This window comes from Emydura macquarii, unplaced genomic scaffold, assembly GCF_026122565.2.
Source record: "Emydura macquarii macquarii isolate MOO-44397 ecotype Brisbane River unplaced genomic scaffold, CSIRO-AGI_Emac_v2 contig_561, whole genome shotgun sequence".
NCBI lineage: Eukaryota > Metazoa > Chordata > Testudines > Chelidae > Emydura > Emydura macquarii.
In genome coordinates, this window is record NW_027130698.1 from 16,719,844 (window position 1) to 16,744,111 (window position 24,268).

At 49.8% G+C, this 24,268-nt stretch overlaps 1 protein-coding gene across 5 annotated transcripts in view; it reads left to right on the plus strand.

Annotated features, from left to right (window-relative positions):
* The first annotated feature begins 13,217 nt into the window (after positions 1–13,217).
* Positions 13,218–24,268, plus strand: part of ZC3H18 (zinc finger CCCH-type containing 18) — a 56,682-nt gene continuing 45,631 nt past the window's right edge. For all 5 annotated transcript variants that reach the window (XM_067540226.1, XM_067540227.1, XM_067540228.1 and 2 more), the window contains exons 1-2: positions 13,218–13,318; positions 21,789–22,387. In XM_067540226.1, coding sequence (XP_067396327.1) covers positions 21,803–22,387 — 585 coding nt within the window. In that variant the 5' untranslated portion in view covers positions 13,218–13,318; positions 21,789–21,802. The remainder of the gene's footprint in view (positions 13,319–21,788; positions 22,388–24,268) is intronic.

A 24,268-nucleotide genomic window follows, 5' to 3' on the forward strand; every position in this document is an offset into this window, starting at 1 on the left:
TTTTAAGAGCTTTGGAGAGTTTATTTTTTAAAACATTGTTTGATGGGATTAAAACCAGTACGTTGAAGAGAAGATGGAGAAGGTGGCAGTTTTAAATTTTGAAGAAAAGCTTGGGAAAGGAAGAGGGAGGGGGGTATTCGTGAGCTGGGGGGTGTTTCTTCAGATAACAGTGTCAACACCTTATCTGTGACCTTCATGCAGTCACAAAGGTATGGCTTTTGTCTTTATGAGGAATTTACAAATTTACAATAAAAATACATTTGTAGAGTGACTTTTATGCTGTACCCTGAAATGAAAAAATTCCTTTACAATTAAAAGGCCTGTGTCCCATCTGGGTAAGCTGCCTTTAGAGACGTTTCTGTCAGTTGGGTTTTTTTTTTTTTTTTATGCTGGCCAATTCATTATACAAAACTTGAAAAACAAGCTAACACCGTTTTTAACGTGTGGGATAGTGTACCTTTTATACATTGTAATGTCACTTTATTTCACTAGCCTTCTTCCTCTTTGGTGAACACACAATCAAAATATTTACGAGAGATCGGGCAGGACAAGGGGTGTGCTAGCAGTTGTGGTTTTAAAGGCCCTATACAACGGAGAGTTTTATACAAGGGCAAGAAAATTAATTATTTGGGGTTGCTTCAATGTGATGCTGAAATGGAAAAGAGTCTTGTTTTGCAGCTAGCTCTATAAAATATTGCTACGATATTCAAAGCTGTTGCAGCATTTGGATTATATCGTAGGGCTTTTTTATCGGTCAAAAAAAAAAAATCAGTGAAGTTGGATAGTAGACATTTTGTACGAGTGTGGTTCTCCATATAACCAATGGCTTTGCCCACTTCTGTTCTTTGTTTAGTCCCTGCTATTCTCGTAGCTGCAATGTGTGTCTTGAGGTACTAACCTGTTGCTTTTGAGATAAAGCAGTTCTGAGGCTCAGAGTTAAGCATCTATTCCATTAGAGCCCCTCTGCCAGTTTTCAAAGACACAGCTAAAGGCATTATGTAGAAAGAGGCCATTTTTATTTCTGGTCCAGAATTAAAATCAAATCAGGCATTGCTACATATACGTAACTTTTGTAAAAAAATAAATAAAGGAATCTACATGCATGCCCCTCTTGACTGGCATTTCAGCTCTAAATCTAATGACTATTTCTAGAAAAGGCCATGGATTTAGAAAAAAACCTGCAGAATGACTCAAGAAAATGTGATGCAATTTTACATTCAATGACGTGTGATTCTGCAAGGGAGCCTATGGCTGAGCGGATGAGGCGTGGTTTGTCCCAAACTGCCAGATTAACTAGGTTTCCTGTTTCTGCCATTTGGCAAGTAACAACCTGGGGGCGAGACATTTATCTCTTCTAGCTTTTTTTCCCTTCTTTCTTGATGATCTCTGAAAGGTGGCAATAGAACAACTGAACTCTGTGCAGTGTAGCTAACCCTCTAGCTGTATTTGTCTCGCTCTGTCACTAATACTTTGTGACCGTGGTGCAGTTGTTTAATCAACTTTATTTAGAATTATCCTAAAAAGATTCTAAAAATGCAGGCTATCTACGTGTGTGTCTATATCTGTATTTGTGCTTCTTTATTCCTCTGTCATTAAGACTTTGTACAGTTCTCTAATGACCATTTAGAAATGCACTAAATGCATAAAATAGATTTCTTTAAAAACGAGCAATGCATGTTCTAATGCACATGTATTAACACTTTATTCTGCCATTCCTAAGGGGTTTTTTAAAATTATTAAATAACTTGAGTTAGAATTGTGCTGTTAAAATTTTCCCTAAAAATGCATGCGCACACCACTTTGTTCCTCTGTCCCTAAGACTTGTCGTACACCAGTTTAGAAGACATTATTTAGAATTGCACTAAATCTATATGTTCTTTGCTTGAGGAATTGGCCTGGAAAGCTCAATTTACTTACTTCGTTCTAATGCTTCCAATACAGGTAGATTAAATAAGAATTTTAAAGCTCTCTTTTTCGCAAAATGGCTGCCCGCAACAGAAATGTATGGCCAAAAATTCCAAGTAGGGCTGAGACAGAAGGCAAAAGAGAGCATGGGAACCTGTCAGATAATATGATGAGAGAAGGTCTAAGGTTAAAACAATTCCATGGTGGGGCTAACCCTACCCTTCTCATTTGGGAAGTCGTGCTCTTTGCTTTCTCCAGAGTTTGCCAGGCTGTTTTGGCTTCTGCTCAAGTTCACAAAAGCCCATTGCAGCCCCTGGGCGTGTGGGGAGGCTAGTAAAGCAAACATGGCCTTACTGGACTGAACAGCCGCTGAGCCAACACAGACACTGCGCTGACGGGTCTCTGCACAATCTCTAGCCCCGTACGGGCCTGGCTGCCACGCCATGGGCCGTAACAATTCCCAGACCCACCCCGCCGTGGAGCTGGAGGGAAGGGGGACAGAAGGTGTCGGTCCCATCAGCGCTTTGCGTGTGTTGCAGGGCGGCTGTAATGACCCTGTCCCCACTATGACAAACCCAGGGAATTGGCCCGTAAGGTCATGTTTCAAAGCAACCAGGCCCTGGGCAGTCTGGAAATGCCCCCGGAGCACCCCCAACCCGTGCTTAATTGGTGAGGAATGAGGAGCTGGGCCTCAAGCCATTGTTTTACTTTCACAACTGATGTGGCAAGCCCGGAGGGGCCGGGGCTAGGAACGGCCAAGCCCGGAGGGGCCGGGGCTAGGAACGGCCAAGCCCCCAGGGGCCAAGGCTCAGCCCTGGTACAAATTCAGCCCTGCCCCCACCCACTTCAGCTCAGCCCAGGAGGACCCGTGAGGATGCAAGCCACGCTCAGTGGCACCACCACGAAGGGCAGGGCCTGGCCAGCTGTCGCTTTGCCTCCATCTAGCCCATGCTTATCACCATGGTAACAGCTCCCCTACCCACCTCCCTCGCCCTCTGTCAGTCTCAGAGACTAGAGCAGTTTAAAAACTCCTCGGTGGGGTTCGTCCCTGCTCCCCGTGGCTCTCCTGTCCTCTAGGCCCTGCACCTCCTTTTACCATCCCGCAGAGCCCCTCCCTGCAGAACCCAGGTGTCCGGGGCTCTTGCAGTCCTGGACCTTGTGCAGTCAGCGGCTGCCCTGGCTCCGGTGCTTGCAGGCCTTTGCAAGGCCAAGGGGCGGGGGACTTGGCAGCGTGGGACTCGCTGACCCTCTAGTTCCCAGGCTCCTTCACCCCACTTTGGCAAAGGGCCGACTCCACCGGGCCTGCGAGGCTGGAGTTCAGCTAGGGCCCGCTGGGGCCGGGGGCAGAGCCTTATCCGCCACCCCCGAAGCCTCTGGGAGCTGGGCAACACGTTGCGCCATCCAGCTGGCCAGGCTCCTACGTTACAGGGTCCCAGGAGGGGACGGGGGCTGGTTTCTGGAGAGGTGCAGTCCCTCCCCAGCAGGGCAGCTCCCCAGCTCACGGTCACTCATGTGCATCGTCCCTAGAGCCCTGAGCCCTCCTGTGCGTCCCTGAGCCTCCCTGCCTGCCAACACAGGATCGGTCCCCGCAGCAATTCTTTAGGGCTTTGCCGAGGCTACTTGGAAGCAACCACCCCAGCCCGATGGTCCCCTGTGGAATTTCACAGCAATCCTAGCAGAGGAGGGTTGGGAGGGACCTCAGGAGGTGTCTAATTCCACTCCCTGCTCAAAGCAGGACCAACCCCGGCTAAACCATCCCAGCCAGGGCTTTGTCAAGCCACGCCTTTAAAACCTCTAAGGATGGAGATTCCCCCACCTCCCTAGGTAACCCATTCCAGTGCTTCACCACCCTCCTAGGGACAAAGTTTTTCTTAATATTCAATCTACACCCCCCCACCCCCCCACCCCCAAACTGCAACCCTTGCTCCTTGTTTTGTCATCTGCCACCCCTGAGAACAGCCTAGCTCCATCCTCCCTGGAGCCCCCTTTCAGGTAGTCGAAGGCTGCTATCACATCCCCCCTCATTCTTCTCTGCTGCAGACTGAACAAGCCCCGTTCCCTCAGCCTGGCCGATCAATCACAATAAAAGCTGAACCCACCTGCCCGTGTCTGCCCTGCTGCTCCCAGAGGTCGGTGATCAGAGTGCGAGAAAGGCCGGGTGAGGTCCTGGGGTTCCCCGGCTCTTTGGTGGTGGCCGAGGGGAGCGTGGCAGCTGCTCTGGCTCTCTGAAGGCATGCGGGAAACAAACCAGTTGCGCCGTGTTTACACGGGTGGGGGGTGAGCGCACGGTCTTGCATCACCAGCGCGCTTGAATCGAATCACGGGGCTCTCCGGCCAGCCCCGGACTCCGGAGCGATTCCCGGCCCCCTAGACCCCTCCAAGGGCATGTCCCCAGGATATCCGTGCCTGGCGCAGGGAGGGCGGGGGTAGCGCGGGCTCGCTGGGAAAAAACTTGGGGGTCCCCCGTCTTCCACCGGAAAATGCGCCTGGAAAGGGTCCCCGACATCCCGCCCCTTCCCCCACATTTCCTTTTGGGTTAAAAACCAACCAACAGGCGCCAGCCGCGGTCAGCTGCCCCGTTAGGGCACGGTCCGAACCAGCCGCGCTGCTGCTTCGTCTAAACGGCTTTCATTCGGAGCGGGGATTATTTGGCGGGCTGTTATACGGGGCTCGAAAGGAAACGTTTCGGTCGCTGAGTCGGTATCTGTGGCTTCCCCCAGCAGAGACTTTTCGGCTTTTGTTCGAGCTGGAACCGAGCCCGACCCCGAAAGCTGGACATTTCCCGCAGCCGAATCGCCGGCCCGCGGCGCTGCTCCCGTGTAAACACCGCCCCGCGCCCGCCTCCCTGAACTGTCCTGCGCCGAGCACCGGCTCTGCCCCGCTGCCCTTCCTCCAGCCGCCGCCCGCGCCCTGCTTTCCGGCGCGCGGTGCAGAAAGCTGCGCTCCCGGGCTGCCTCTGCTCCTCCTGCCTCTGCCCCGCAGACGCGCCCGGCCCTGTCCCGCCTACAGCCGGGCTTGCCCCGGCCCCAGCGAAGAAACTTCCCCGCAGCGCTCACCTGGCCGTGCGTCTCCTGCAGCTGCCCCCGACGGCCGGGTGCAAGCGGCCCGGCACCGAACCTGGCCTGGGAGTGGGGGTGGGGGGACCCCCTGCTCGCTTGCCCGGCAGCCCGGCTCCCTCGTCTGCCGGGCGGGGCTGCCGGCTCACAGTTATAAGCGGGCCCCTCAACAGCTGATGCAGCTCCCGGCTTGCGGGTGAACCTATGAGAGGCGAGCCCGGGCCGCACCGCCGGGCGGGCAGCGAGCAGCGAGCAGCGGCGGGTGGCCCGGGAGCCCCGGGCGGGCAGATGGCTGCTGGCCTGACGGGGCCGGGCGGAGCGCGGGCCTCCTTCACCCGGCTTGTGGGCAGGCGGCCGGGCCTGGGACCCTGGGATCTGCCCTCCGCCCGCCGTCGGTCTCCAGCTGCTGGCGCACGCGGCTCTGCGCGCTTGGAGAGGCCAGCAGCGGTGCCCGAGCGGCCGGCGGTGCTAGGCGGAGAGCTCCCCGGGCCCGCTGTCCACCGGACTTGGGTGCTGATCCCGACCTGCTGGGGGGAGAGCGCGCTGCGCCTTCGCGTCGGGAAGGGAGGCGTCTTCCTCCCCCCCCGCTGCCGGGCCGGGCTGCGATATCCCGGTGAGGGGCCGCTCAGGGACCCCCGCGGCAGAGAGCGCAAAGGGACGTCTTGGCTGCACGGGAAACTGGCTCCCTCCACCGGCCGGTTCCCCGGGGGCAGGGGGGGTCCGGCACTGCACAGGGCTTCAGGCCGGGGAACGGCCACCCCGGGGGGTGTCCCTCGCCCAGGGGTCCTGGCGCAAACTGGAAAGAGGATAACGGCCCGGGCCAGGGAGGGGGCCCGGCCAATGGGTGATGCCGGTCACCACCAGTGGGGCACCCTGTGATGCCCCCCCAGAGGTAATGAAATCTGCCCTCCCCGACGGCGCTCCCAAGGGAGGGCAAAGGCCGAGGCACAGGGTGCACACTCCCGGGGGAGCGGTGGGTCCCACTGTGGGGGGAACAAGCGTCCTCCCGGCCTGACACCCCAGCTGGAAGCAGAGCACGAAAAATGGTTTTTTCATTACGAGCAATTCAGTCAGTCCGGGGGGGAGGGGGGGTTTCTAGTCATTGTGATTGTCTGGTGACTTTAAGCATTGGCCCCCCCAGGTGCAGGACACCCCGGTACACCACTGCTGCCCAGCCCACCGACGGGGAGACCCGGCCTGGTGTGCAGCTGTCCGAGCAGAGGAGAGTGGGAGACAGAGCAAGGCGGGTGAGTCACACCAAATGGTTCATTCCAAGATTTTGCAGCTTCTCTCTGGCGCAGATCACCATGTTCCTGGGCGCGTTTGCTGGGGAAGGCGGTTCAGGGGGGGTGTCACTTGGCAGCCGGGCTCAGCTGTGATCCCCACGGCTGTGGGCGTTCCCTGGATGCTCTCTGGGGGTCACCGCAGGTTCACCGTTCCCAAGCATGTCCCCGCCAGGGTGCAGGTGGGTGGGACAGGCCAGAAAGTGATGTGAGCCAGGGGGCAGATAAGGGCCCGGACTCCAGGTCAGCCCAACTCCCTTTGCCCCGGGGGCGGGCCAGCTTTGTTAACACCAGGGAGAGTCCAAACCAAGAGCGAAAGATCCCACGGGGAACGGGCACAGGAGCCTTTCCAGCGGCAGGGAGGGAGACGGCACACTCCCCACTTCGATTGCATGGCCCTCTCCACGCCAGGTCAGCCACATGCCAGCCAGGGAGCTGGGCTCTCCTCGGAACACAAACACACACACACTCTGGGATGCAAAAAGCCTGCAGGGACAGCTGGAGAGCTCTTCCCTGTCTCCTGGAGAGCTCTTCTCTCTGACACACACACTCAACCCTCGGGGATCCCAGCCCATGGTATGCTGTCTGCACGCCGGGGAGGGCCGGATTGCACTAGCTGGTCTGTGCACTGTGTGAAGGGCCGCACAGCGCTGTATGGTCCATACACTCCAGGCAGGGAGATACCGCGCTGTAGGGCCATACACTTTGCACAGGGCTGTGTGGGCCAGGCATGTCCCTTCGGGCCGCACTTTGCAGGATAACAGGCTGGGCGTGCCGCATGGGGTGTGTGTGATGGGGTGTCCAATCCCCTCCCCCCCCTTTCCCCACCAAGTGGTTAACACAGCTTTGGGCTCCGGCAGCCCCACCCTGCCACACCCAAAAGGCATGTCATGCTTGCAGGAGGAGCCTTAAAAGGGAGACACTAAATCCAAACGGGCCCAGCCTGGGAGGTGGACAGACAGACCTCTCCCCATTAGCTCCCAGATGGGAGTTCAGTGGGGGATGGAGCTGCCTGGGTGTCCTGTGTCTGCTGCACAGTAGCCCTGAGACACCGAGCTGGGATTTGGCTTGGTAGGTATCTCCCCAGAGGAGTGGGCCAGGGATGAGTTTGGACTATTTTTGTGTTGGGCTTTTCCTTGGCTACCTGTCCTCTGAGGCCTGCAGGGGGCTGGAGAAAAGGCCTAGGGGCAGGCTGCAGTAGGACATGGCCCAGGGAAGAAGCAGGCCTTGATCAGCTGCTACAGGGGCCCTGGGCTGTCGCGGGAGGAGCTGGGTTCCCCTACAGACCCCCCAGGGACGGCCTGGAGAAAGCCCCAAGCAATGGTCAGAAGGGGCCAGGCGCTCAGCGCAGGGTGCTGGTGGGTGCTCGGCGGGGGTCTGATATCTTAGGCTGTGGCCAGGGACTCGGGAGATGCAGGCTCGATCCCCGGTCCCACCACAGATTCTGGGGCAACTTTGGGCAAAGCCACTCGGGCCCAGATGCTCTGTGGGGCCTGACTCCCATGGGACCAAAGCACCTAAATCCCTTTGAGGAGCTGGCCGTGGTCTGGCTGGGCCTCAGTTCCCCCAATGGGGGTAAGAACACTGCCCATTGAAGGGTGTGATGCAATGACTGGGCCTTCAAACCACGCCGCCCTTCGCCAGGGTCCAGCTTCACAAACCAGCAGGAGGAAAGAGACTGAGCCTGCCACACCGCCCTGCTAGCCGCCTGCGGCATGGGACAGCACAAGGGCACAGCCGGAGGAGTGGGGAGGGGGTGCAGCCCGGCAAACGCCTCCCCTTTGGATTGGGTTGGAGCTCCCTCTTGTGGCGGATCGGATACAAACCAGAAAGGCCTTGCTGTGTCTGTGTGGTGGGGAGAACGTGTGACCGGTGGGATATGCAGCTTTGCACCAGTTTGAGTCTTCTGGGCACGGGGAGGGGGGAGATTAACTACCAAACTAGTACAATCGGTGCAGCCCCTAGCATGGACGCCCTTATGGTAACCCTGCCCTTACAGGAAGACGCCGTGCTGGTATAAGCACCTTCCTATAGGTATAAATGAGTTCACACCCGGGGTTTGTACCTGGACAGCCAGCCTGGTATTGTTGGTGACACAATTTATGGGTGCAGACAAGTGTGGGTGGACTGGTAGGAGCTGGGCGCAGAGAGAGATGGGACCTGGTAAAGGCAGCTCTGCTGGAGAAGCGAAGTCGCCACTGGGTGAGAGGCCAAGTATTGCCATGTCTCAAACAGGCCGGGAGGCAGCAAGCAAAGAGCAGGATTAAATGGTCCCTTTTCATCTCGGCAAAGGAGTTGCCAGCAGGGCCCCTGGGTTCTGGGCTAGGTCTGTGGTGTCTGATGTGCTCATTAGCGATCTGGAAAGGCGGAGCGCAGGGAGGCCGGGGAATTTGCCGACAACCCCAAGTTATTTGAGTTAGTCAGGGCCGGAGAAGAGTGAGAGGAACTTCAGAAAGACCAAGGGGATGGGCAACAGGATGGCAAATGCAGACGGGTTGAGGAATTCCCAGCTGGCCAAGTCCAGTGGGTTTCCAGCCCTCCCACCCCCTGCACTGGTGGGGCAGTTGAAAGGGGACAGGAACACCCACAGAATCAAGCCCAGGGTCACCAGAGCAAGCTCAAGGCTCCCTTCTTTGTTTCCCCCGCAGGTGCATGGCTGTCGGGCTTCCATGGGCCATTTCCACTGAGCCACTGGCACCAACATCTCTGGGGTTTGATGCCTCTCCATGGACATCCCTGACCACTGCGCAGTCTGGTTCCTCTCGTGGCCTGTACCCAGCTGGCTACTGGGAGCAGAATCACCGGTTCATGGGTGGAGAGCTCTTCTCGCTCCACCACTCCGTCTCCCGTGTCGGGATCCTCAACGGCTCTCCCTACGTCCTGCAGCAAGCCCTGTGTCCTTGCTAGGTTCTTCCTGCGTGAAGTTCCTCAGCCTGGGAAGAGCGAGGCTGAGGCTAGTGACTCCCTGAGGTCCGGCTCCAGCCCGGCACACCAGCTCGGCGGTCACTGCCGGCCTGGGAGGGAGGCAGTGCTGTCAGGGACCACCCCAACCCTCAGCACCGGTTGGAAAATCCCTCAAGCTGAGAAATAGCCAAGGTAAAGGGACCCCTAGCACACCTCTCGCCTTGACATCACCACCCCCCGATCTTCTCTGACACAGCCCTTGTGAGGAGGCTCCTGGGGAAGGGGAAGGTGCTCCCTGGGCTGGTGATATTCCCTGGGGTGCTCACGCCTGCCTCATGGCATACCTGCTGCAAAGACATCTCAGGGGAAGGATGAGTCAGCCCCATCTGAGCAAACCAGGCCCTTTCTCTGATTCTCAGCCCTGGGTACCTTGGATTTAGCTCAGCGTCTCAGCGCAGTGATTCTTCTAATGCTCATAATTAAGCTAACTAAAAAATCTTAATGACTAATCAATCCCTGTAAAATGCAAACAGCAGAGACCGTGACTGCCTTTTAAACACCACCCAAACGTCCAGTCCTGTTCCAGAGCGCCTCAGATCACCAGGATGCTGTAACAAGGAAACATGGCTGGCCAGACCACAGCACCCAGGGTGGAAGGTGAAATAAGCCAAACAAAATCCAGGCTGCTCTCCCGGACACAAAATGCTGCAGGCTGTTCTTCTATGGGAAACTCTAGCCGTAAATGGGATGCTAAGCACGGTCATCTGCAAACGGAGCATCAGCTGTGGGGTTTTAATCTTCAAACCCCTCAGGGGCTACTTTGCAAACATTCAATGTGAACTAGAAATCAGAACCTGGGCAGAAGAACTAAAACTGAGAGACAAGGCCTCATGGAAGTCATGATTTGCTACCGATGGAAGTCATGGTTTGCTAAATTGATAAGCACGGTTATATGTATCAGGTTTGTGTTGTGTCTGGTATATTTGTATTTCAACTTGTGCTGTGTTTCTGGGTGACACCCTCAGACAGGACGGGCAGCACTGATCCTGCTTAACGGCCCATCAAGGGAACTCAAATGTACAATGAATCCAGTGAAAGAACCCAGGGCTGCACCCTATGGGTCACCAGGGCATGTAAGAACATGGGTATGGCCAGGGGACTCTGAGACTTCTCCATGTGCTGTGTGGCTGTGTTTGGGACAAGAGAAGTACAAGCCTCATGGCAATAAAATGCAGCTGCCGTCATCTCCATCTTGTCTTCATTCCTGCTTCCTACCTCTGGATCAACTCATCTTCATCTGAAGCTGTGAAACAAAGGACTGAGACCCCTGTCCAGGTACTGGATGTACTCCAGAGGGATTGTACTCTCTTGCAAACTCCACAGTTCTGCTGAGAATCTAATATAGATGGACTTTGAAGTCATTTGTATGTATCTGATTGCTTTAATCGTTTAACATCGCTCTTCTTATTTGTTGCTTTCCTTTATAGTAAACCTTTAGTTTTATTTAATTTACTAAAGGCTTGGCTGGCAGCGTGGTATTTTGGGTAAGATCCAAACTTATATTGGTCTGGTGAGGTGGCTGACCCTTTGGCAATCAGGAGAACATTTCTGGTAAAGAGAATAGAGTTTTAATAACTTAACTCTTGACTGGACCTAGTGGCTGATTAGGAGCCAGAGACTAAAATGCAATAAAGGGGGCTGTGTAACTGCTTGCTTTTAGCTTCTTGATAACCAGTGTGGGGAATCAGAAACACTGTTTGTGACTGGTTGGTGAATCTAACTGCAGTGTTAGCCACCAGTTTGGGAACATCTGCTCTCCTTTTGCAGCCTGCCCTGCCCTGCCCTTGGCATTTTCAGGTGGGCTACCCTAGGCATGGACGGCTCACACCGTGTATAACAATAAGATAGCACCAAGGGGCTGAGCTGGTACGGTCCCAGGACAACCAAGTAACTAGACAATGAGATGATAAGCTCAGGAGAGACCTGACCTACTGCTGCCCTGTGCCCCCATACACTCCCCCACATCCTGCTGCAATCTCTCATAGCAGGGTTTCTTGAATCTGTGTCACGCAGCACTGGAGCTTTGTCAGGGTTGATTGTGAGTAAAACAATAGTAACAGTGTCAGAAAGCTCAACCAAAACCTGCCACGCAGCATCATCTGATATTCCAGTCCTGGGCATCCCAAAACACATATCCCAGTTCTGAGTCACAGCTCCCTCTGCTACTCTAAATCAATGGTGGAGAATTTCCCAATGGTTAGAGCAGGGGCAGGGAGTCAGGAGAGCTGGGTTTTATTCCTGGTCATGTCATTGACCTGCTGGGTGGTCTTTTCTTAACCCCTGTCTCCTCCAGTTTTCCCATCTGTGAATACAGACATTTGCTGTAACTATGTTAACTCTGCCTGACACAGATGGTAGCCTGCCATCTTTCCCTCTTTGCACACAGCATATAGAAAACATGCACCCATGCACTGCTTTTATAAATGAGTGCACGCATGGCTCCAGTACCTTGTGCTGCTTTAACACCACACATAACTTCTCTCTTTTCAAACACAAGGTGAGCAAATGAAGTTGGCATACAGCAATATGCTAGCTCTGCATCTAATAATGCACGCAGAATTGGTGGCCACATGGGGAGAGCCCTGCAAATCTGCAGATATCCACTTTCTATCCTTGGTTATCCACATCCGCACATGCGGATATCTGTGGATCACTTTTGCAGATCATGGATTGGATGCAGATACAAATTTTGTATCCACGCAGGGCTCTATATGTGGAATCATAAGGCCAGATTCTGTGAGGTGCTGAGCGTAATCTGATCAGTGCAAAGCACCCTGAGCACCTGGCACAGTCAGGACTTTAATGATGAGTGGGGCGTGATTACCTTCATTGTTTGTCTACTCAGGAATTTGGAAAATCCTTGTTTGTGTGGTGTGCCCGACCGGAAAGCAGGCCCACCACTATACAGCTGTGACTGAGACATTCTCCACTTTGTGATCACTAACAGAATGAAGCTCCATCTTAGGGAGAGATGATGCCATCTGCCTTTCCCAGGACTATCGTGACAGGGGCAGAGTTAAGGTGATTTGGGTTCCTTGCCTGATAATTGCATTTACATTTAACTCTGCATTTCCAGGGGTTGCTTTTTGTTTTGTTTTAACTTTAACATTCCTGAAAGACAACACACACTCCGCCCTCGGTTAGGGGCCTGCAGTCTGTGTGCACCTGGGACCTGCTGTTGTGCTGCATGACCATTGCGTTTCAATGGTGCCGTGACCCCTATGCATCGTGCTGTGCTGCGCTGCCGGGCCTTGTCTTGTCTTTCAGCACATGGTGGGGGATGGTGGTGGCATAGCCGGGCACTGTGTGGTGTCACACTGAGCTCTCCCGCATTAGGGTGGGGTGTGGGGCACAGCCCTGTGGGCTGCGTGTGGCATGTCATTCTGTGAGTGAATGGATGGATTGCACACACTGCCTGCCCCCCCCACACACACACACACCCCACCTGCTACACACAGAGCCTGCCCCCCAGCGCGCGCGCACACACACACACACACACACACACACACACACACAGAGCCTGCCCCCCAGCGCGCGCACACACACACACACAGAGCCTCCCCCAGCAGCGCGCGCGCACACACACACACACACACACACACAGCCTGCCCCCCAGCGCACGCACGCACACACACACACACACACACACACACACACACACACACACACACACACACAGAGCCTGTCCCCCAGCGCACGCACACACACACACAGAGCCTGCCCCCCAATAGCTTGCCTGCTCCCCAAAACCTGCTACACACACAGCCGCTCTCTCTCACACACACTCTCTCTCTCTCTCACACTCTCTCTCTCTCTCTCTCACACACACACACACACCTTCCTGCCCCCTCCCACCCCCAGACACACGCTACCCCGCCACAGCTGCGGCGGCGCCTGTCCCTTTAAGGCCCGGCCGGGGTGGGGGCGGGGCCGCCCCGCTCCGCGGCTGTCGCGCTCCGATGACGTCACACAATGGCCGCCCTGCGCCGCCGCCGCCGCGAGTAGAGGCCGCGTCCCGCGCCCAGCCGGAGCCGCCTCCCCCACCCGCCTCGGAGGCGCTGTCGCCGGCCTCCCTCCCCCGCCCCGCGCGAGCCGCCCGCGCCTGCCCAGGTGAGGAGACGGCGGCGGCCTGCAGCCTGTGGAGGCTGCCGGCAGCCGGGCGCCGGCCCCCGGGCAGGGGGAGGGGCGGCTGCAGGTGGGGCTGGGCAGGGGGCGCCCCCGTGGCGGTGGGGGAGGGGCGCCAGGCCTGCCTCCCGGGATGGAGGGTGACCCCACATGGGGGCGACGGGGGCACCCGGGGGTCATGGGGCTGGGGGTGGATGTGGGGGGGTGGGTTCTCCGGGGGGGCTCCAAGGGGGATCTGCCCCCCAGGCTGGGGGATGGGGAGCTGGGCAGTACTGGGGTGTCCTTACTCCGGGGGAGGAGAGGGACCGGCGGGATCTGGTCCCCCCTTCCAGGAAGGGAGGAAGCTGCCCGGGGAAGGGGGGGGGCTGGGCTGGGGGTGAATGGGTTCAGGCGTGGGTCGGAGGGACCTCGTCGAGACATCGGAAGTGAGCGGATCCGTGCCCTGGGGGAGCTGCAGTGGGCGCTGACTAGGCTGGGGTCGTAGGCGGTCCTGACCCTGGCTGGACTGGGGAGGTGTAGGGCTGGGTTATGCTGTAGGGTGAGCTGACCCAAGTGCTCAGGTGCAGGTGGTATCCGAGGAAGGAGAGGGTCTGAGCTAGCATCCCTGCTTGTCAATCTGTGGGGAGATGGACAGGTTGTTCAGAACTGTGGATTGATGCAAAGTACCATCACATGGGGTAAGAAAATGAAAATTCTTCCAGGCATCTGGAAAAGACACACTCTGCAAATCCAGATTCTGCTCTCTAGGCTTTTAATGCCTACCGTTCTACGTCTAAACTCGTTTTTCTCCTGTCACTGCTATTGAAATTGCCTATGTGGATCTGTCGTAGAATGAATTTTGCATCTGAGGGACATAGGTGTTGTGTTACTGAACTGGGAAATTAGATGCTCCAGCCCTTTTGTTTAGAAAGATAGTCTGCAAAATACATATATCCATGCCCTGTTGGGTTGTTTCATCTGCACAGTGAAACTGTAGCGCTAAGGCCTCTTCATGGTATAGCTGTAACCATATTATCCGCAACTGTATTTCAAAATGCTTGTTTCTGGGTTGAGTTTCCTAAGCAATTAGACAAGGGTTTTTCCTTAGAATTGTGCTGCTGACTGTCTCTTTAAGACTTGATTTTCAGAAAGATCTGTCAGCCATGGTTCAACTCTCTTGAAACCATTGTTACTAGCACTATTCCAGCAGTAGCATGAACTAGGGCCTAAAATGTGAATTCTTTCTTCTGACCTTCATAGGGTTTGTCCGAGGTATGGAAAGAGGTTAAGATCTTTTCCTAATGTAAACAAACCCTAACAAACCATTTCACTCAATTTAGTTTAATGGAGTTTAACTCTGAAGCCTAATTATTCATTAATATACGCTTAGCAAATTCATTTGTTCTCTGTCTGATGTGCCAATTGTTTAAAATGGGAATTCCACAGATATTAGAAAAGTTTTGCATGGTCCAAGAGTAGCAGCTTTGAGGTTATGGGAGAGGTAGACTAGAGGAGACCCCTAATAATCATAGTCAGGAGGCTACCTCTCCCATAACCTCCTAGCTGCACTGAGGAGGGATGTCTTCTAATTGTTCATACTAAGCTTCTGTTTGATAAGATGTCCTTTTCTCCAGGGTCAGCCTCTGATGCTCAGAGCTCTCTGAAGTCCTAAGAATGAAAGTGACCGGTCTCACTGATAGCTCCTGGAACTCCAATGTTGAAATTGACAATACTCTGGTCAGTTTTCACTTTGCTGTAGTTTGGAGAGTTCTGAGGAGTTGCAGAGATTCTGGAGTTGAGGGAGACATTACTTCATGGGTTTACACTTTGAAAAGAAAGTCTTCCAAACATGAATCATCATAATGGTTAAATCATTTTTTTTTCCATGAAAACTTAAGTTCTGTGAAAATTGATGACATTCGCCCAAGAAAGCTTTCCATTAGACCTGGGAGACTGGATTTTTCAAACCTTTGCTTAAATAGATATTAGTGTATCTAGGACAAAACATTTTCAGCATGGTTACAGAAAGCATTCTGGAAGCTTGATAGCAGCAAGTTACTGTTTTCAGCACCAGTTCAGTGGATTTGCTGCTAACAGGTTGTTTTTAGCAACTGGTCAGTTTGCTATTGTAGGAATAGCTTTACTTTCTGTAGACTTAATTGGATATACTACTTAAACAGTTGTATCTTTTAACCAGTTTCTGTCAAATATTGCTCAAATAGTGGAATTTTCCTTCTGCAGAAAGAGCTGTAGAGACAGATTTGGATTAACACCTACTTTAAGACCGCTTGTTCAACTAAGAAACATCCATCTCCAGCCATTTAAAAGATCTTTATTAAAACTGGATAAATTCTGCCTTGGGAGTCATATGCACAGCTCCCGTTGATTTCACTGGGATATGCATAGGGCAACAGAGGACTCAATTTAGCCCTATTTCTTGTAAAAGGCACTGTCAAGGGCCCTGGGCCCAGAACACTAAGCTACCTTAAATTCCATTGCTTATTTTTTTTTTCTTTAAACTATTTCCCTTATGTTCGTCTGTTTAACGCTACAAAATGAGGGCAACAGTGTTGTTTGGAATCCAATCTCTCTGCTCGGTGTATCTGTCAGTCTGTCCTGCAGTAACTCAAGACCTTTAGTACCAATCTTACGGCAGACAGTTAAGAAGCAGGGCACAAACCCCAAATTGGTTGTGAACTCTATACTTAGTTTTCCCCAACCATTTATTAAATGTAAACTCCTCGGGCACTATAACAGCCTAACCATGAAGTCACAGACAGTTCCCTTGGGTACTCTGATCTATCTTGCTATAGGGAAACTTATCTTTGTGCTACATAGTCCCTTGTACCAAAAATCACAACAATATTCAGTGTTGTATGCAGTCTAGTTTTAGCCAGGTTGATCTCAGGATATTAGAGAGACAAGGTGGATGAGGTAATATCTTTTATTGGACCAGCTTCTCTTGGTGAGAGAGACAAGTTGAACTCTGTGTGAGCTCGAAAGCTTGTCTCTCTCACCAACAGAAGTTGGTCCAGTAAAAGATATTACCTCACCCACCTTGTCTCTCGTTTGACAGTGTTACTTTAACAGACAGTAGGAGTGGAGCATGGTCTTGAGAACAGGATCGGAAGCTTGGAATTCCCGAGTTCTAATATAGGCTCTGTTGCCTTGGGCAAGTCAAAGAGAGATTATCAGATTAAAAATCATATTTTAAAAAAGAACTTCCTTCAGTTATGAACAGTACTTTAGATTAATAAAATGTAAAGAATTTTTAAAATCTCATCACTAGTTAAGTTGTTTTATTCTTATTGCATTTGTTTCCATTTTTAATTAATTTCATTGTGAAATTTATCATGCATAGCTCCAATGCAAAAGTGCAGGAGAATATTTTTGTATTTAAAAACAAAAAAAACCTATTTAAATGTGATTTTTTTTAACGTTTTTATTGCTCTTAGGTTTGGTAAAAGTTTAACATAACCTGAAGTGGGATAAATATGAACAGACTGCTCTTTTAACCTCTCCTCAGTAAGCAGATCCATTTTACCTCCTGTAAAAATTAGGATGATTTAAATACCTTATAGTGATGATATGAGGATTCGTTCATATTTACATCCAAAAGCCTACATTAAAAGAACACTAAGTTTGCAAAGTCAAACATTCAAAAGTTAGGAAATGCCAGAACTAAGGTTGTCCGTGCAGCCTTAAATCAGCCACCTCATGTATCTCCATTATGATAATCTTTAACTGCACGATCACATTCTATTTGTTTTCCTCAGGACATCTGCCTCATTCCATGCATAGGATGGAGCTGCTCTGGGAATGAATCAGGACTGTGTAGCACCCCTGCCTCATGTGTCGCAGAAGTTGGAACATCTATAGTAAATGAGGCAGGAGATTGCAGGAAAAGAAAGAATGATTTGATAGTTTAAAAGGTTGAATGTCACTGTAAAGAACTGGATTCTATCCCTGCCTCTGCCACAGAATTCCTATGTGATAGCAGGCAAGTCACTTAAACCGGAGTTCCCATAGTGTGTGTTCCTCATTTTCTGGGCACCCAACATGAGACACTTAGGGTCAGAGTTGCTGAAATGCTGAGCACTCACACTTGCATCTGAGGTCAGTGGGAGCTCTCCTCTGAATAGGCAGAGCCTTGGCGTCTCAAATTGGGGACCCTAAATTAGTGGACACTTTTCGCCTCGCCTTTCTTCAGTCAAGTCAGGCTGTTTCCTGCTTTATGCTGCCTGGCATAGAGGGAGGAAGGCAGTGGCATTGAAAGCGCAGGACAGACGGTCTTCCTGCTTTAAGTTCTGGTGCCACAACAACTCTTGGCAGCAGGTATGGTGCAGTTGCAGGGAAGGTCGTGCTCCGCCCCTGCAGCCTTGGGATGGAACATGTTCGGTTGCTCTGTGGGGATAATACATTTGCAGTCCAGGCACATGTAGGAGCTGTGAAGAGATGTGGCATGCTCAGAGCAGGCAGAATCTTTGGAGAATTTAGCTTCCAGACTCTAACAAGTCTCTGCTGAGTGTGTATGAACTAGATGTTTTTCAAAGGCTTATAACTTGGCCAAATTTGGGTGAATTCTCATGGGGACAGCAAAAGGTACATCCCTGGAACCAGAACGACCCTGCCTGCCAAATTTAAATTCCCAGGTCCAATGCAGGAAGGCATTTTTTTTTAACCTGAGCAAAACCAACATTTTTCTGTAATCCCATTCTCAGAAACAACTGAAATGTTTTAGCTGAAATTTTTGAAAGAAAAAAAAAGCCTGGGTTCAGACATCTGAAAGACTGAAGTTTGGGCAAGTTACAGGCAGCTGAAAACAAGGTCTGATAATGGAAAAAGTCAGGCAACCTTAAACAGTGGTGGCCCTGCCTATAAATTAGTAAGTAGTTTTGAAGATGAAGTGCTATAAATTGAAGTAGTATTTATGAAGGTTATAAGTCCTGTAGCATTATATGTGGATCGGTAGTTCTCAGGGTTTTTGGTTTTTTTGGGGTTTTTTTTTCAATTAGTATTTCTCACAAATATGCCTTTAAACCCAGTTATAAACTGGGCCAGTTTTATAGCATGAGGTGTATAATGTTCAGCTGAGTTTCTGTGATGGGAAATGAAACCTGTGCATTTCTGTTCTGGTTACATTTATTAGTCTTATTCAATATAATTAGTTAAAAACTAAAAACAAATTTGAATTGTCCTCCTTCCTTACACAATCTGATATCCAGCTCTAAGACTGGGATCAAGAGGACTAGAAAGCAAAAGACTTTACAAAACTTCCACAGGTTTGGAATAAACGCCTGCAGACTTTTGCAGGCTTATCTGAAGGGAAGCAAGGGAGTCACAGGCACTTGCAGAATTGGGTTGAAATCTTGCTGTCTTTACACAAGTATACCCATTGAACCCAATGTGATTACCCATGTGAGCAGATTTTGCCCTTTGCCAAAATTCTCTGTAAATGTCTATTACTCTTGAAAAAGGTTCAAAGTTATTCCTTTTCTTTGAACAGATCTGTTTAGTTCACCTCCACTGTATAAGTAAGGCTCTCAGCCTGTCACAATCCATCTCTTCCTTCCTTATTATACTTCTGTGATACTGCTCCAGGTAAAGCTGTTGTGGTGTTAGCACAGCTTCCTCACTTGCTTTCCCTCCAGTCCTTTGGACCTGTTTGGGGAATCTGAGAACTCAGACACAAGTGTGTCACTTAGGGCCTAGGCACCTCATTGTCAGCTAGGGCAGGGTGGACTGCTGTGGTAGAGTGGTAAATGCTGTCAATCTAAACTTTTTGGAATTAAAATTAGGCTGGAGTTTTCACTAACCTTCCTTTTACTGAAAGAACAACATTTAGTGGTCTACAAGGAGAATGGTGGCCACTCTTGTCCCCATGTTAGTATAAAAAAATTGTCACGCTATTTCATGTCCCCACTTTCTTCCTGGTTTTAGTTTCACCTTCTCATGCTTGTGGTAAGTTTCCTTGGTTTTCATATTGTCACATGTAGCATAATAATGGCAGCAAATGGTCTCATTCCTTAGTCTGGTCATCGTTTTTCTATTGTAGTGGTCAACTGAGGCAGAGTGATGGCCATGGAGATTGAACAGCTGACTGAACCCATGGCCCTTTGTGTATCCATATAACAGCAGGCAGTGCAAGCTTCCCCTGTGCACTGTCTCATCAAAGTAGCTATAGAGATGCCCCAACAGAAGAGATTTGAGGCATGGGGAAACTTGCAATGCGTCTGCTGGGTATCAGGAAATATGTAATGAACTAACATGAACACTCGCCTTTGTGGATGTTATCATTAAAGACAGCACTGCTTTTATATACGTTTGTCCCTTTCATCACTTCTTATGGGAGCTCAGCAGGAGAGAGATGTACCAGGCCTAGACTGTGTTCTTGTTGTAGTTTTAGTAACTGTGCCAGCAGTTTTTGTACTCAGCAGCTAAATTAATGATAAAATGAGCACAACGTTTTGTACCACTTCCTTCACATCCCCTAACTTGCATCGTCTTTCTAAGCAACTTATTCGCAGCAGGTCAGAAAACAAATAAACAAATTCCCCTAACTCCTCGTTGCTTGACAGTTCAGACATTTCTACGAGCCTGTTAATGTTGCCCTGTTATGTGGGATGTAACAAACTGTAAGTAAATTGCAGATATGCACTTGGAAAGGGTCATTTTTAAGGCAATTAGAGAATTAAAATGGTCATAGAACTGTTCTTATTGAAAGTAACAATTTGTGACTGACATTTGAGTTCAGCATCAACCTTTAAATGTTTTTAAAAGCATCATTTGTTTGAATTCTGTCCCATAGTGTACTTAACTGCCCAGAGCTGCAGTTAGCAGGAGCAATTAGCTATGTTTTTATTTAGCTTTTAATTTCTTAATAAAATCACAGAGGTGGTCATTTGAGTAAGCTCTGTGTGCTGAGAAACATTAGAAACTACTATTAGCGCCAAAACGTGATTTTTTTTTCCATAATCTCAGTGGTAAGCTGGGCAGATCAAGATTGATAGTGATCCATGCATAGGGGGCTGCTGGAAGAAGGCACAGAGACAAAAGAGGGGCAGGGGGGAGAACTAAGGCTGCTTTGTTCCTGTTTTTAACAGATGGGGAAACTGAGAAACCCAGGCTAAGCAACTTGCCTAAGCCAACACAGAAAATTAGTGGCAAGGCTTGGAATTCCAGAGTTCCTGGCTTCCTATCCTATGCTCTAAATATTAAACAATGTTGCCTGTAACTCCCTTTCTATCCCATGTCATTGCTGAGATCCGAGGGGACCTACACCTTGTTTGCCAATTCCCTGGGCCATACAGTCCCCTGTAATTCAGCCTTCTCCTTTCTGGAATGCAAGTGCTTTTGATATGTTACTTCTGAAATACCTTCTGCCTTGTCTCTTGCAGTTACTGTACTTATCTTTTCTATTATAAGCAGAGACCTCGTTTTTTAAATGTTCATATTGAACATACAAAAAAGTGATGCAGCACATGATATATAGTAATGTTTACTTAACACTGTATCTAAAATATCTTTATTATGGGGGGGGGGGGGGTTGATATAGTTTTGCGTTCTATATTTAACTTTATTAAAAATTTCTTAATCGATACCAGTCACGGATACACACAGTTCTTGTTTTGTCTTTGATTTGACCTATATATATAGCCCTTTTTACCAAAGTTATTACAAGTTGTGTTCCTGGTTATCAGAGGAACTGGACTATCTGTTGCTCCCATTTACTTCAGATAGATTTTTGGGAACTGAGCACTTCTAAAATCAGGCCTTGTGTGTATAGAGCTCACACACCTCTTGTGGAAATATAGCTACCTCTGGGGTGGAACGCAGCAGCCATTTTGCATCAGCAATGCTATCCACCACTTTTAGGCAGAGGTGTGAAAAATAACTTCTCCAGATGAAATGAAAGGGAAATTACTTTAGATAGACAGAATGTGATTATCTTTGGATCTTTAACCATGTCTAGTTAGGTCCTCTATCTTACATGTCATCCCATAGTTGCAGCAGATCACCTTGCTGAGGTTCTAGTTCAGTATTGTCTTCTGGGGAAGAATACCACACCACTTCTTGCAGCATCTGGAATGTTTTGGGAGGTCACCTATCCAAGTATTGATCAGGCCAGCCCTTGTGTAGCTTGGAAAAACAGGTGAAATCCTAGACAAGGTTGTATCTCTGCATGCATAAAGTGTAGTGTCCCTTTTTACTAATCAAGTCTGGGGCAATATTGAAATAAACAGTTTAAGCTTTTTGGAAATTTAAACTTCTTCCATTCTGGGGAGTAAGCTAAGACCATCTGTATTCTCTTCTTTGCTAAGATATTAAGGTAAGCCCTAACCATGCATTCAGACAATACCTCCTCCAGTAGAAAGATACAAACTGTATTCCTGTATTTTATAAAATGAGTGAGGAGACAAGGTTCTTCTTTCCCAAATTGTTCCACGTAGTGAACATATTTTGTTTGCCTTTGCAGACTAGCAGGTACTGATGGATGTTTCCAACAGCCCTGAGCAACACCCCTGCTCTCCCGAGGAGGAGGACCAGCAGCTCTCGGACGATGAAATCCTGAAAGAGAGTGGCTCAGATCGGGAACTGGATGGAGAGGGGCATGGCAACCTTCTGGAGGAAGAGGAGGATGCAGCCAGGGGACTAAGTCATGGCAAAGAGGAGAACCACTCAGATGAGGAGGACCACTTAAGTGAAACTAAATCTCAGGACTCTGACAATAATGAGCAGAGCAGGGAGCTGAAGAGCTCACTGTGTCACAAGGAGGAGGAGGAAGATGGGACAAATGACCTTGGAGATGAAGCATCTTCTGTCACTCGGGAACTGGATGAGCACGAATTGGACTACGATGAAGAGGTTCCTGAGGAGCCAAGCGCTGCTGTTCCAGAGGATGAGGCCGAGAAAGCAGGGGGTGAAGATGATGAGGAGGAGGAGAAGGGAGATGATGTACCGGAGGAGGAGAAAAAATCCAACAGTAAAAGCGATGACGAAAAGGATGGCCAGGATCCCCTCAAAGAAAAGAAGAAAGAGGAAGACGATGGAGAAATTGATGATGGAGAGATTGATGTAAGTTTGAATTATCCTTAAACGGGAGGAAATTCAGCACAGCCTGTGTGGGGCGGGGAAATCTATTGTTCTGCCCTTTGATTCAGAATAAGCTGGCTCTTCAGCTGTCATGCCCTGAATATCTGTCTTATTTTATAGCTTTTTTTGGCCTAATTTATGGTCTCTAGCTACTGTAGGCTCTCAAACTGTCCATCACTGCCCACCCCACAGAAATTCAGGTTATGCCCCAGTATAGAAATGAGGCACACACGTCTACAAAGGAGGGCCTGCTGTGTTGTTTAGTTTAGTTATGCTGTTTAGTTATGGCTTCAGCTACTTAGGTGCATATTGTGATGTACTCTGGAAAAGCCTGTTGCGCACAACATCGGTAAAGATGTCTCTAGTAAACTTGGTCCAGATCGGGTCTCCAAAGCTTCAGATTTCTACCTTTGCTCAGAAAGGACTTTTGGATGCTGTTAGCATGCAGTTAATTAGCCACATGCTAGGTGCTTACAAGCTGAGCCATCACTTGTACGTCGTTAATCTACCAGGCTATAATGGCTCATGTGGATGGGTCGTCTGGCGTATGTGGCAAATCTGAAATGCTTAAAATATGTTGTATTATTTGTATTGCAATAGTGCCTTAAAACCCTAGTCCTAGATCAGGATCCCATTGTGCTAGGCACAGTACAAACAACATCACAAAAAGAACTGACAATCGAAGTAGTTGGTGTCTGCCTCTGTGGTGAGGCACATTTCCTGCAGTGACTGGTCCGAGTTCTAAACAAGATTTCTACTCAGAAAGGCAAAGTAACTAATGCCAGTAGGGACTGTGGTCCGTAGCACTTACTTAGTACTTTCTCCCCGGATTGCTGTACAACACTACTCCTCAGTTGCCCGGTGGTGTATGGCATTAATACCCGTTTACAGATGGAGGAGAATGAGTCGGTGGTGAAATGACTTTCTCAGTACCCCTCCTATGGGCTACCAAGGTGTCCTGTGTGTTCTCTCTGACTACTGGGAGTGTAAGACAGCGTTTAACAAATAAAAGCTCAGTGGGTAGTGTTCATTCCCCTGTGTGAAAGACCCAAGTGCAGTTTCTTGGCTCTGTTTCTTGTTCCCCAAGCCAGAAGTGCAACCGGGCAGGAAATGTTTGTCACTGCAACACTCCTCAATAATCAAGCAAGGAAGCAATAGGTTGGGGAAGGAGTAATTTCTAGTCCTACTCAGCCAAGGAAGATCACCCATTGATGACTATGGGAGAGGAAGTTAACTGGAGGAGACATGCAGAACAATAGCTTGTTGTTTCAATTTGTTTTTCAGTCGGGTTGCAGCTGTCAGTGACATTTTCTGGAAAAGAGGTTCATATCTGAGTGGAAACAGTCATAGAAGTTAGCATAGAACCCAAATTATGCATTGATGTCTGGCTGATCTATTCCTATTGGTGGTAAACTGTTCAAGTAGAAGTGTGTTCTAAATCTTGTAGATAGAATACGGTAACCAAATTTATCTTTCCTGCATTGGCCAGGTGTCCTCATGTTTGTTTTTGATCAGTTGAAAGGCCAATTCTTAGCCCAGAGGTCTGAACAACACTGTTCACACCCCAATCAGCAGTCCTCTGACAAATATCTTGAATTGTCTTTATTTGGTTTAATCATGTGGTGCTTTGGCTAACTCAGGATCCTATATGTGATGTTCTCTTCTTATGTTCTGCTCATGGTGGAAGGTGTTCTGATCAAATACCTCATATGTTTTCAAATGACTGGTATGCTCTGAGTCAGTTTTACTACAAGTTAGACATTTCTGCATTATACATTACCTGAAATCCTTGTTGTGGGAGAACCCATGCAATTAAATTTACTGGAACCCTAAAATAATTTCAGAATAACTTTTAACATGCAT